This window comes from Cyprinus carpio, chromosome B20 (genome assembly GCF_018340385.1).
Source record: "Cyprinus carpio isolate SPL01 chromosome B20, ASM1834038v1, whole genome shotgun sequence".
NCBI lineage: Eukaryota > Metazoa > Chordata > Actinopteri > Cypriniformes > Cyprinidae > Cyprinus > Cyprinus carpio.
The window spans coordinates 20,816,909-20,831,427 of NC_056616.1; the positions used below are offsets into that span (position 1 = coordinate 20,816,909).

The 14,519-nt window shown below is 38.0% G+C and overlaps 3 protein-coding genes across 4 annotated transcripts in view; 2 read left to right on the top strand and 1 right to left on the bottom strand.

The window, feature by feature from the left end:
* enah (ENAH actin regulator) overlaps positions 1–7,714 on the bottom strand; it is an 89,209-nt gene extending 81,495 nt beyond the window's left edge. Inside the window, exon 1 of the mRNA XM_042746589.1 lies at positions 7,396–7,714. Within this exon, the coding sequence (XP_042602523.1) occupies positions 7,396–7,400 (5 nt within the window). The 5' untranslated portion in view covers positions 7,401–7,714. The remainder of the gene's footprint in view (positions 1–7,395) is intronic.
* A 1,447-nt stretch (positions 7,715–9,161) lies between these two features.
* On the top strand, positions 9,162–10,299 carry srp9 (signal recognition particle 9). The gene is made up of 3 exons (XM_019126218.2): positions 9,162–9,352; positions 9,599–9,667; positions 9,752–10,299. Exons 1-3 carry the CDS (start codon positions 9,281–9,283, stop codon positions 9,869–9,871), a joined length of 261 nt encoding a protein of 86 aa, XP_018981763.1. The 5' UTR covers positions 9,162–9,280; the 3' UTR covers positions 9,872–10,299.
* A 279-nt stretch (positions 10,300–10,578) lies between these two features.
* LOC109044833 (epoxide hydrolase 1-like) lies at positions 10,579–14,476 on the top strand. Of its 2 annotated transcripts, XM_042747407.1 has the most exons (9): positions 10,579–10,709; positions 11,436–11,629; positions 11,737–11,917; positions 12,264–12,482; positions 12,610–12,739; positions 13,166–13,380; positions 13,524–13,632; positions 13,712–13,834; positions 14,056–14,476. In XM_042747407.1, exons 2-9 carry the CDS (start codon positions 11,447–11,449, stop codon positions 14,264–14,266), a joined length of 1,371 nt encoding a protein of 456 aa, XP_042603341.1. In that variant the 5' UTR covers positions 10,579–10,709; positions 11,436–11,446; the 3' UTR covers positions 14,267–14,476. The 2 variants fall into 2 exon arrangements, with proteins under 2 accessions (XP_042603341.1, XP_042603342.1); XM_042747408.1 differs by lacking the exon at positions 10,579–10,709 and having other exon boundaries at positions 10,952–11,629.
* Positions 14,477–14,519: the final 43 nt, after the last annotated feature.

The window sequence follows — 14,519 nt, forward strand, 5'->3', positions numbered from 1 at the left end:
CTTGCAACAGCTATTTTGTGGAAAAGTGCTGAAATGGAAAAAAATCTCAAATTACAGTACTGGAGCACAGCAAAAACAAGTCATTCCTGAAGATAAAGGTTTAAGTATCATAAAGAGAGATATCATATAATAAAGGTCAAACCTTCTAGTCAACACTTTCACAGTGATAACATACACACTGAGAAACACCAATAACAAAGACAATCATTCCAAAGATAATTTACCCCACAAAAACCCTCACAAATCTCATGGCATATCAACCATCCCACTTTTGAACTTGTGGCACCTTGAAGAAGATCCAACTTTCATTGAAAACAATATATTTTGAATCATTGCTTTCATAAGCAGGCAGTGCCATTAGCACAGTGATTCTGATTAGGACATTGGTGACGCTGTTTTTTTGTTTCAGGGATGATCTCTTGGCTTGTGTGCTGTGAATGGCACAGCTTGAGGTGGGCAGAAGGCAGACGGGATGCTGGGTTCACTCGTGCAGCTGGATTAGGGCTGTGCTTACAGATCTTTTAGCAGCACATGGAATGAGACAGAGCTGCTGCATGGCGTACAGGCTGAAAGATCACGTGAAGCTTCTTAGCGGTGCCATATTAAATAGGGAACGCAGATGTATCCTTTACATTCATACATACATACATTATAATCTGATATTGATAAAAGGCAGCAAAGAGGGATTAAAGAAACACTTTACAAGAGACAAGCTGACATTAACGAAAGATTCAAATACGAGAAAAAAGTGCATAGAAAAAAAGCAAGTATTAGAGTTGACTATGCATAAAGAAAGAGGGCTCTTGTGCTTATTCAAGCAGGCAATTTTTGTCAAGCTCCAAAGTGGGATATAACAGAATCTCATCCCCAAATATGGCCAAATTTTCAGGCAGTTTTTACTGTTTTTGTTAAGCACTCTTCAGAATCCAGAAGTTTAGTTAGATGGGTCCTCCAATCCAGGCTATGGACTGTTTTGTTAAAGGCCACAAAAGCCAGAGAAGGTTTTACAGCCAGTGTCCAACAATCCAGTTTCAGGGTCGAGCTCTATTGTTGCACACACAAAAGGGAGATGTTTTATTCACAATAGCAGGGCACTACATTATGTAGGGCACTGGGGGCCTGGCGAAAAGGAATGCAGACCGATTGCCTCTCAACCTTCAAAGCTTCTATCAATCGTGCAGCTTTGGATTCTTTTGTTTATATTAATACACATCAGTGCACCAACAAATTCCAAATTCATTCAATTCTGCCAAAGCATCCTAGTTGGATATCGTGTGGTAACTAGATTTTTTTCATTTTCTGAAGGAAACGTGCTTGTAATAAAATTGGGTTAGCAACTCAAGGTGAATATAATCAGTTATATTACTCTAAAGCCCTCTAAGATTATTTTCACCATAACTGATAATTCAGGTACAAGATGGTGTCAGTAGAGTTTGTAGGAAATGAGGAGTGAGCCTGTGGTGTGATATGAGAGAAGTGAAAGTTCAGTTATATACGCTATTCCCATGGATGTTTGGGAGTATTAGGAAACATCTGACTGTCAAATGACCAATCAGATTCAAGAACTCTAAAGAGCCGTGTAAAAAGTGCTGATGTTTAATACTGAAGGATTTTGAAAAACTTGATGGGATAGCAAGGATTATTTTTGCTGATAAAAGACTGGTCCTTATCCAAGTCTTTTTTGAGATAGCTGTACAACTGTGCAAACTCATCAGAATTCTGTGTTGTGATAACATTCACAGCTGTTTCAACACTCTACACATTAGAGTAATTATCCATGTCCTCCTCCGCATGCCGAAATGCAAGCACCACACGCTGCCCCTTAAGCTTCTTACAAACCCAAACTTCACATCGAAAAAGTGTCCTTTTATTGCGACAGCAGCCTAAAGGGAGAGTGCCTGCCGAAAAGCGGTTCCAGCTACAGGAACAGCTTCACAAACACAGAGGGACGGGGGTAGAAAGGAGGCTGTTGGACGACAGTAACGAATCCGTCGCTTGCTGTTGTGCTGCGTAGCATGCCATCTTGAAAACAAGATGAGGGATCCTGGCCAGATTTCTAAACCGAACGCACCCACACACACAAAACATATTATCTTTAATTCAGATGCTGTTATCTGTTCGAAGTGAAAAGGCCTTAAGAGATTTTGAACGGAATGCAGACATTGGGGATTCTTGTTGGTCGGCTTCACTTAGAGGAGAATCGTTAGTCCATCTTGCAGAAAAATCCAAGCAGGTTGTAGATACGGATGCAGCCAGAAGGCCACAGAGCGTGATGAGCACCACACACTCTCCAGTCGTGAAGGCGTCCAAATCGAAAGGCCTGGTTCCTCGAGGGGCTCGGTTGAGTGCCAACAGTCTGTGTTAGACGCTGGTGCTGCTACTCCAAGTCTGTCCATGTTTTCCTAGAGTACAGTTAAGTGAAGGTGAGAACTTCATGATATTAATGGTTGAGGTTTGGGAGCCTTTTAGTACCATTTTTCCCCACATAATTTTATTGCCTGAAGTCAAAAAAACTTGACAGGCCCAACATAAATTTTCCAGCCAGAGCTGTTGATTAATGGATGCTGATTGATTGCAATTTAACCACCAAGAGGTGGAAAACTGTAGCATTGTTCCTTTCATAAGAAGTACAAAAGGGCCCCAAGGCATCAATGCATACTGCATAATGTTTGGAGAAAGGGATCACGAATAAGAAATGCTAACCAACTGGTTATGCCTTCCCAACATGCTTCTGATATTTTCTTGCTAATCAATCCAACAGAGTTGGCACATGTAACACTGATACCTGCCAATTTCCTTGATCATGAGACATAGGCACTGGTCATGTGTTCGAACTTTAATTGGAAAATACAAATGTCAGTTGAAATGCGTCATACAAAAGAGATGCACTAAAATTAGACTTATTCCTCTAGATTATAATGTTAATTTAGAGAAGAAAAAAAAACAACACAATAAAAAAAAGCACATTCATGACCTGTCCTCATTAAGAGACCAAATTGTGGTTGACGTAGCATATGCAGCTAGTTAAAGAGGAATAATGCAATGTTTAAATAATGCATTTCCTTTAGGGGGGAAAAGACAAAGTGTCTTTCAGTCTAAAGATAAATCACTATTAGCCTTTCTGAGATGTGTAAATAGCATCTAGACAGAGTAGAAAATCATTCTTAATCACTTGATGACATGCATTGATTAAGGTGATGCCTTCTAAGGCACTATAAATACTGAAGAAAATGCATCTCATGGCCAGACTCAAGAGAGCTATGGACAAAAAGCTAAAGCCTTTTTCCAATGAAAAATCCAAAATAATAGCTCAATGGTCGCTGCTTACATGGACTATGAACAGGTGCTCACTGTAAGCACTACAGAATGTAAAACAAAGGAAGAAATTTAAGGAAACAAAGTAAGCAAAATAAACCCAAGTAAAACTAAACATATGGTAGATAGATAGTTCCTGCTATCTCTCAACACTTGATGTAGAGTCAGTCAGGTGCATAGAGAAGAGAAAATTTGGGTACACGGCATGCCACACGCAGAAGCAGCACATATTTATTTTGGTGCCCATATTAACAGGTAACACTCCACAGTGACCACACAAGCAGTTTCAGTGCTAATTTTATTTTTACCATGCTTTGTGTTCTAAACTTAACAGAAAACACTTTGAGAATGCATAAACCTAAGAAGAATGTAACGCAATTTAGGCAATCATGAAGAAACAAAGCAATTATTTAATTTTTTTTAATTCGTTGACAGTCTATCAGGTTTTGCAATATTTCAACAAATCAGACAATTGATGCAGTTTAGATTTTGCACTTTCTGACAATCAAGTTTGTAATGATTTTCAACTGCCAAGTCAAATGATTCATTTATGGCAGCAATAAAAAGATAAACAGTTTAGTAACCCAGAAATTGCATTATTTTTACTTCACTTATGCACCAACTGCAGCAGAAATATGAAACAGGCTTCAGATAGGAAAAAGTGCTGTGCTCTGCTCCCTGACAACAAGGCCTTATGCAAATGCAACAGGAACTGTAGTGTATCTAAGACACTATCAAACTTATTCATGACAAGCCTATTTTAAACACTCTGGAAGGCTTATTGGCCTTAAAGTGGCCATAAACATTCTGGGAGACGGCGCGGACATAAGAGGTAATCAGAATCACTCAACCTGATGATTGCCACTGAATATTTTCACTGAAAATTCAAACTGCAGAGAGCCATGATAGCAGGTGTGATAGCAAAAAATAAATGAACTCCCAAAGTGACTGAATTTAGAAAAGCAGCAACGATAAAGCATTTGTGAAGACTACTCAAATGGAGCATGGAGCGATTTGTTCATAGGGGACCTACAAAGCCATAACAGACTGTTAGATTTCACAATCACATGCAGATCTGGAGCTAACAGGCATTTTTCCTCTAAACTCAAGAAAGGGGGTCACAAACATTTTGTGGCTAGTTCTGTCTGATAGCAACAGACTATCCAACAGATGTCTATGAAGGAGACAGAACTAGGCTAGATCCAAAATATGGTTCCTATCATGCCAATCAAGCTAAAACAATGATAATACACCACTTTATTCGATGCTCATCTGTATACCCAAAAGCAAGTTTCATCTGCTATAGCCCTTGAAAAGTTTCAAGGTGACTGTGGGCTTAAAATCGTGCTTCAATATCTCACTGACTAACAATGAGCATTCAGGGAAATTATACTTGTCATCTTTTATTAATAATATTGCCTGCAAATGTGCCATTACAGTTACATGTTACCTGAATTATAATGGAAACGATATGTTCATGTTCCATTTGAGAGGCATGATAATCAACGGGAAAGCTGAATTCAGCTACACAGTTCAAATCAATCTACGCAGCATTACAGAAACATAATCTAAGCAAGTATATTGCAATAATATCATTTAATACATACTTTGTGTGTGCAACATTGCATGTAATGAAACTTAGTCTATAGCAGTAAGAAAATGATGTCAATCCAAACCTGCTTTTCTACAATCCAAGCATTGATATTCAATGACATTATGAACTCGCTTTAAACAAAGTACAAATCAGTGGTAATCCACTATGATTAAATGCATTCTTGATTGCTTTTGCTTTATCTAAATCCCTCTAGAAACAACTTGGGGCTTGTGGTAAGCGAGGAGTGCAACAGGATGAGTCTGTGCCACTGACGTCAAACTTTTACAGAGAGCTCTGTATCTAATTGAGAGATGAAATGGAAAATATAATGGGTGACAGGGTGTAATAGAGAGATAAAGTGTCTACCTCATCTGCCCCACCACCCCAATCTCCACCAAAGAGAGTAATTACATAAGAAGAAAAGGAAGAGAACATTTTAAATGGCCCCTTCTATATGATTGTGCTCGCATATTATCCTGTTCTGATTAGGCATGAATATTCTGAGGGGGCTTGAGTCCCTTCTAATGGCAGATAGATACAGCAAGAGCATACTGATGAATTCATACAGGCACTCTCACCTCTACAAAGCCCTGATTGGGCCTAAAGATCAGAGCAGCCTGATTTGGATTTGCTTAAGTCTGAAAAAGTACAAAAGTGCTCCAGACAAAAGTTGAGTTGATTCTGATAGACTTATAACTAATGAAAACACATGACCCACATTATTCAAGTCCATGGCTATCTGTAACTTGAAAGGCACTTTCATGATCTATTAACCAGACAGCAGTGTTACTGACGGAATTTTGGAAATCTTGGAACAAGCCTTTCAGGGGGTTGATTAAAGTTAGTTACTAGCTTCAAATATACATTACCAGTCACAAGTTTGGACATATACTCATTCTTTACTACCACTTTTTCCACATTTAAGGAAAAGAGTGGAATCACCTATTAAACAACAAAGATGGAAATTAAGCTTTTTAACAGCATTGAAGAAGTTCTTATGATGGTCATTCAATAATTCATTACATACTGGTAAAAAATAATAATACAAAAAAAATGTATAGCCTGAATGCACTGTTATTGGATTTGGATTAGGGTGTGTGTTTTTTTTATAAATTGTAATTGAACAAATTAAAAAGCTAAAAACTAAATTAAATTTATTTTGTAAAATAACACAGGGGTAAGCACTTTTTTTAAGACCACAAAAAACAAATATGTTCAAGTTTCCAAACTTTTGACTGGTAGTGAAAAAACTGTTAAGAAACTGAATCCAAGCTAAGCAATGGATTCGATTCGAAGAAAGATTGCTAATTATATCAGGTTCCTTTCTCACACACACAATAAACCTACGGTCGTGTCACACAGTTAAAAACTCGACACTTCCCAACACATGCTCGTGATGAGTAAGAGGGAACAGCCTGGGTCTAAAAAACACACAAACCACACCTGTTATGGCTAACAAACATGAACATTCGCCTCCGCTCAATCGCCCTCCCGAGCAAGAGACAATCCTGTTTTTGACACAAGAGGCAACCCACGTACATCTGAGGTGCTTTACTATGCAACACCACAGTTTGTGGGAAGACAGGCCAAATAATACAGAAGAGATTCATCTAAACCTAAGGGGAAGGTTGTCACATCATCCGAACCCTGCTTTAAGGGCAGCTCGTTTGTGATGAACAGCTGGCTCTTTCTTCATGTGTCTTCAGCTGGAGTGTGGGAGGAAATACTTAGTGATTCTGATCATCAAAGCAAGGCTTGAACATTTTAACACATGCTCTCACAAGATCACCAGACACTTGAAACATGCCTACAACACAGTGTAATGCAATGAATCCAATACTGAATCAACTGGTTATTAACAAAGAGTCTAGTGCATATTAGTGTATAAAAAAAAAGCAAACCATCACCAAATTTAAAAAAACTGGAATATTTCAATCTAATAAAAGGAGGAGGAAAGACTGATTAGAAATGGCATTATCATATGAAATTAACCCAATGTGTTAAAACACTGTTATGCCTCTTTTCTTTATAACATGAACAAAAGTGTCAAAGTTGTCACATGCACTCAATTATGCTTATATAATGAATCCCAAACAAATAGGATTTCTCGAGTTTAGTGCATTGCAACACTTGCCTATTTACATGATTGTTCAAACTGAAATGCACGTAAGTGTATGCACGTCTTTTCATCACACCATATATGAAAAATAATGCAAGTATGAAGCAGAGCTTAACCTGATTTTACTAATTGGTCAAATTAGCTGTGATAATTTGAACGATTAATTTTAACAGTACTATCAGTTCAGAGACTAATGCCAAGACAATCCACATCATGAATCGAATTCAATTAAAACAACTGTTTGTTTGTGAATTATTTATAGGATAGCGCATATAGCAAATAGCGCACGTACAACATTTTCCGCTCTCTCTCAATGTATCATAATCTTGATTCCCTGTGGGCTGAAATTAAACGAGATTTTTCTTACCTCATGGTGATTTGTTCGGCGTTATATAATTTCAGAGAGTTTACAAAGTTCGCACTTGATCACAAAAGATATGAATGAAACGCCGCAGGACCAGAGATAGTTTTTATCCCGCAAAGTAAAAAAATAAAAACGAAAGTAAATAAAAAAATAACTCGGTCTACATGATCTACCGCATCGCACCCCTTTTGTGGATGCTGCAGCGCAAAAAAAATATTGTAGGTGAGAATATAATTCTCTGTTTGGTCTTGCAAGCGCCTGATCTTCTAATAGCGGCAACGTGCCACTGGGATCCCCTTCTACAGCCACAGCAGCGACGCAGAGCTTTACTGGGCTACGTCACCACGCAAGAGACGCACAGGCCACGCCCCCATATAGTACTTTAGATATGTAATATTTGTACAAGAATACACAAATTCTTGATCAGTAAAACAGAAATTAATAAATGAATTTACGCAAATTACAAGTCAGTATTAGATAAATATTAACATATATACATGCCAATATCGTTTCTCCAGCAAAAGAATTAAAGACTATATTTGGTACTATTTATTCAAGCCTTCACCATATTAAAATGTTTAACAAGTGTATGTCATCTGACTATGATCTGTCTGCTGTCACCTATTCATAAAGACAGCCAGTTGTGTGCACGCTTTGATGGCAGATGTAAGGGATCTGATGGTTCATCACAAATGTTCAAACCGTGTGACTTGAGCAGGGTTTAACCCCCACATCTCAGTTACTAGATCAACTACCACTGTCACTCATGCATCTCCGATTATGAGCCGTGGTACTTACATGCGAATAAATATGTGGTTTGGGTATATGACTGAAGGCAAAATAAAAGGGTTATAATTTGGAATACACTTTCAAAATGTTGTGTAATGCAACTTTGACAAGATCTACACTGCCATCTACTGGTGCACTCTTATACAGTTTAATATGCATGCTTATTTGAACAAAACTATATTCTCGTGCTTCTGTATGTCATGTCATCGCTTTTCATACCATATTTAGAGGGTTATACAATGTTTAAGTTATGCATTCTAGGCGCAATGTACATCTTTTAAAACTCTTATGTCGTTTAAAAAACACACACATTAACAATTTGCTAATATATTGTTTTTTTTAGGACAATTACGCTCTGTCTCGAAGACAAATAATATATAATGTAAAACAGTTCTTATATATTCCTCTTCTAGGACTCTCTTTAAGATACACGTCAGTTTAGCAGTCTTTCACCGGACATTTACGGGAAAAGAAGTTAGTTAGTATCTGGATAGGACGAGACAGAAAGTTGTGTACCAGCAGGGAGCGCACTGGGGCTCAAAAAGCCCCCCGAATATGATCTTCTGAGCCGCGTTCAAATCGCAGGACGTTTTGAGTCTTTCTGGATGCATGTGTAATTAGAACGTGTAATCGCTTAAAATCTGTTATTCTAATGGATATGTAACTAGCATAACTATTGAACTCCGATTTAGCAATTACTATAAAATTATTTTAAATGCAGTCATCACAAATAACGATGATTGGCCCAATCTGAACTGCGCTGCAAAATGTAACAAGTACCACATGACAATGCGCTCACTAAGCTCCGCCCCTCTTTTCACTTGCTTTATGTTAATCGTCATTCCAGACGCGCATTCTAGTCCAATGCTAAACCAATCGCGATCCTCAAATCCGACAAGTACCCTACGTAGTGTGTACTCATCAGTGTGCACGTTTTCTATTGGCGCGTTCAGCTGCCGACCAATCAGAGTGTGTTTTTCAACGACTAAAGGTGGCCATATTTTATTTTATCCCACCTGGGTTTTGCTTCAAACAGCTGTGTTTTGCTACGCCGCTAAAATATTTCATAAAATACTCTATATTTAGTGTTTATTACATCATGCCGTATTATCAGACGTGGGAAGAGTTTGCGCGAGCTGCAGAAAAACTTTATTTGACGGATCCGATGAAGGTAATTAATAAACAACCTCTTAGTTTCAGGCTACTGGCTACAAGCACAGCTCATGTTCACATATTTTACAGTCAAAGAGCTACTTATTAAAGTTGTTGAAATGTATTCGATATGTTGTAGGAGCATAAAATATGACATCATGTATATATGCTTCTAAATGTTTCTGTCAAGCAAAGAAAGGCTGCAGAATTCAAGCCTGAAACGTACTGATGCACTGTTACTGTTTTGTTTCTGTTGTTTATTCAGGTCAGAGTGGTTCTGAAATATCGACACTGTGATGGAAACATCTGTATGAAAGTCACAGATGATGCTGTGGTAAGTTTTGAGCCCTTGCACGTAGATTGTTTTGTTTGTGGTCTTATGTAGATGTTGTTATATTCACTATATGTTTTCTTTCAGTGTCTGCAGTACAAAACTGACCAGGCTCAAGATGTGAAGAAGATCGAGAAACTGCATGGGAAGCTGATGAGATTAATGGTCTCCAAAGAGTCCCACAGTGGAGCCATGGAAACAGACTGAATGAATCAAATGAGCTGTTGAGATTGGACAGTTGTTTGTTACTCAATCCGACTGACAATGAAGAGAAAAGGATCCACTGGAGGATGGAGATGAAGTTTGGTTGATGTTTATTGACTGTAATACTGAGAATGTTGAAGATTATGCTCGTTTGGAGAGCAAGCAGCAACAGCATCCTACAAAAGGCTGATTTTTGTGTTCCTGTTTGGAGGTCAGACAACGTTGTAATGATTAAAAAAAGCCGTGTTCATATGGTCTGCCTATTATTTAATGTTTGGAGAAAGTACGTTTTAACTGCAACAAAATCAAGGGAATACTTTTTGAAGCAGGACCTTCTTAATTTCTTAGATTACAGTAAAATCTCAGTCCTGGAGTTTGTATATCTATGCATGATGTACACTGAACCTTAATAAATCAGTTTTTTTTCTCAACTTTCTCTCTACTTTCTCTTCAAGTATTACTGTCTGCAAACATTTAACGAGTGCCTTTAAAAGTCATTTAAATAGACTTTTTTTTCTGTTCATTTGAGTTTTTGAACCTTTAACAATACACTTCTGTCTGAAACACAATGCAACATTGTGAAATGTAAAAACGTTTGTTTGGTGTGTATTTACTTTGCACTACAACAAAGCCACGACTATTATCCGAAAGGGAAAAAAAAACTAATTTTACATAACAGAATTACTGGTGTGTCCGTAATTGTTTTCCACAGTGAAAGGGAGCGTGCTCAGCGCCTGATTGCATTGTGACTACAATGTGACTACATTTTCCGTGGTGCACTGGGCGCTTACGTTACTGCTTCTTGCTAAACGATCACAGGAGCATTACTTTGCTACTTGCGGTGAGTGTGCTTCATGTCTGCTTCAAAATGTAGCTAGTTTGTTAGTTAATATTAATCTAAAGCAACAGCATATCAATCGGTTGTTGCTATAACTCGATCTTTCCATGTAACGTTATATTTATGAATGTGAAATCACTATGCAACGTTCTTGTGCGACGCTAAGTTTATTGACGTAAATGCAATTAAGAAGTAATTTCTGATTAGGTTATGTTGGCAACTTCGATTTTTTTTTTTTTTCAAGAAAAAGAATGCAAAGAGTTGCTTAGTCTCTTACTAGATTTCCACAAAAAATATTTAGCCTCTTAGATTAAAATCTGTGTATATAGTTTGTTTGTACAGAAAGTAATATGTCAGAAGGCTATATCTGATATTTTTGAGAATAATTCATAATTAGAAGAACAACCCACATTCTGACGTTCCTGTTTACAGGGTATTTACTGTGCATTGGTATTTGGACAGAAAGGAGCTCTATTATGCATTGTGCCCCAAATGTTGTAACCACAGAGCTTTGTCCATCCTAATCTCAGTGTTGGGAATGTTGTGCAACAATAAACCTTTGCTCCATTTTCTTGCATGCATGCATGCATTAAAAGCTCATTGCCTAGTGGTTGAATGAAATGGTTGCAGGTTCAATCCCTGCAAGGAGTGATCCATGAGCTAATTATTGGCATTTCTCCCACTTCACTTTACTTCGAGGACATAAAAATTTTATTTGCTCCATTCCAGGGCCCTAAACCATGTACAAAGAGTTGGCAGTGGCATTGGGGCTTGGAGCAGTGGTAGCCCTGGTATTCCTGAAGAAGAGAAAGCGAGTCCTGAAAGCTCAGGATGGGTGGTGGGGTGTGGGAGCTTGTCCCCAAGGACCTGAGGATGACAGTATCCGCCCTTTTAAAGTTGAGACAACTTCAGAAGAGATTGAGGTAAATCCTGATCTAATCATTAGATTAAAATTTCATATAGTCATTTCACTGGAAATACGTTTTGGTGTGTATTTGGTCTGTAGCAACAGCTCTTTTATATTCCTTAGGATCTGCACCACAGGCTAGATCAGACCCGATCCTTTCCTTCCCTTGAAGACAGTCAGTTTCACTATGGCTTTAACTCCAGATACCTTGAGAAGGTTGTGTCTTATTGGAGGAATGACTTTAACTGGAGGAAACAAGTGGATAAACTGAACAAATACCCTCATTTTAAAACCAGAATCGAAGGTGAGCCCTGACTACTGCACAGCTATAGTAAAGATGTGGTCACATTAGCTAAATTTTTAACAAAGGTTTGCAAAATTTCACGCAGTTTTCATGTACATTATGCAAAATCTCACAGAGCAGCGGCAAATGCACTCAAGGGTTAGTTCACCCAAAAATGAAAATTTGTCCATGTTTTACTCACCCTTGACGCATCCTAGGTGTATGTGACTTTCTTCTTTCAGACGAATCCAGACGAATTGTCATTGACAATTTTCACCAGAAGATGCTTGTATTTTGCACATATTTTATAATACTCCACAACTGATTTCATTTTTGTTCTGTGTTCTATTGTCCTCTATAAAAAAAGGTATTGATATTCACTATGTTCACGTGAAACCAAAGAACCTTGCCGAGGGAACCCATGCTGTGCCTCTGATGATGGTACATGGATGGCCAGGCTCCTTCTATGAGTTTTATGGTATCATCCCCCTGCTTACGGAGTCATCCAGTCCTGATGACATAACCTTCGAAGTCATTTGTCCCTCAATACCTGGTTATGGTTTCTCAGAGGCTCCACGTAAGAAAGGTAAAGGGCAAACAACCCAACCCAACAGATATTTTATTGTTTCAAACACATGTAGATTAATCTCTTACATTTCTTCAATGTTTTTTTTTTTTTTTCAGTTTTTATGATCATAATGTATTTTGCACAGGTTTTGATACTGTATGTGCAGCTCACATTTTTAATAAACTGATGAAAAGGCTTGGTTTCAACCAGTACTACGTTCAGGGAGGAGACTGGGGCTCGGTTATTACCACTAATATGGCCCAGCTGGATCCCAAGTATGTATAAAAGCATATAAAATTGGTTCTCAACTTTTTTGACTCCAAGGTCCTACTTTGTCCAAGATGATTGGTGCATTCAAGTGTCAATATATTTGTCATTTCATTAATTTCATCAATACAGATGCTGCATTTATTGCTTTTCCCATTTTTTTTTTCTCACTTGTGTGCTTTCTTTTCAACATGATTTGAAGGCTCCTTGTTAAAGCAGATCTTTACCTCTGGTACTTAATAAAAAAAAAAAAATGGACATGTTAATGTTGTAATTTTTTTTAACATTTTAAAATTGTTAATATAACTAAATTGAATTAATTTTAAGAGTTATTGGGGCACCTTGGTTGAGAACCCCTGTATTTCATCATATTGAAATCCTTAAACATTTCAAGTACTTGAAAGATTTCAAGAATTGATTTTTGTTGTCCTCAGAGCTGTGAAAGGCCTCCACATTAACTTTGCTCCCCCTGGACAAGCAGGCCTTTTCGTGATGTTGTCAATACTTTTTGGTCGCCGATTCCCCAAACTCTTTGGCTTCACCGAGCATGATGTGAAACGCCTTTTCCCCACTATGGAAAAGCTTGTAGTAGACACATTAAGGGAGTCTGGATACATGCACATACAGTCCACTAAACCTGACACTGTGGGTAAGAGACATATCGAAATGTTTAGAATGTGCAACTTTAAATAGACTTCACATATGAATCTGTTGTGACACTGGTCCATTGGATTATACATGTGGTGTTACTGAAAAACAGACTTTGATTTGAAGCTTGACTGTATTGCACAGGCCGTGGATTGAATGACTCTCCCGTTGGTTTGGCTTCCTACATTTTGGAGAAATTTTCAACCTGGACTGACCCTGAGTTTAAGAACCTTGAGGATGGTGGGCTGGAGAGGTAGTCGTATTTGAATTCAGCTTTATTGTAGGTTGGTGAAATGTGTGTTCAGTTAAATAGTCTGTCAATTCCCCAACAGGAAGTATTCTCTCGATGATCTCCTGACAAATGTGATGATCTACTGGACCTCTAGGTGCATTATATCCTCCATGCGTTTCTACAAGGAGACCTTCGGCAAAGGCCTGAACCAGCCACATGCAAAGTAAGAGACTTTGATTAACATTACATAAAGCTGCATTTTCTGTGCAGTACTCATCAATATTGTGTTCTCAAAAGTATTTGGAGACATTTGGGCACAGAAATTTAGGCTATGTGAAAATATGAACACTGCTGTCTGAGGTCGGCAACATTTTTTATGTTTTTGAAAGAAGTTCAAAGAAAAATCGCTAAATTAGTAAGCCGTGTCTCTCTTTTTTCCAATAGGCTTCCAGTTTACGTTCCGACCGGTGTGGCCTCTTTCCCTAATGAGGTGGTGCACTCCCCTAAATTGTGGGTGACACAGAAATACCATAAGCTCAAGACTTACACTCCCATGGCTCGCGGGGGCCATTTTGCTGCTATGGAGGAGCCACAGTTATTGGCAGAGGATGTTCAGAACTTTGTCAAGATTGTGGAAAAGAGAAAGAAGAAATAAACAGTTCTATGTCCTTTTATTCATATTCATGGGACCAATGGAAAACACCATTTAGATGCATATCCTGGACCACAACAAATGACTAATCCTAATCATTACTGTCAAAAACTATTTGCATTACATTAATTTTATGTAATAGCCCTGTCAATCCTAGAAATGTATTAATACAATTTTATTTTTATTGCCGTTTAAACAATTATATTATTATGATAGGAGCTTACTTACTATTGCCGTTTAAACAATTATATTATTA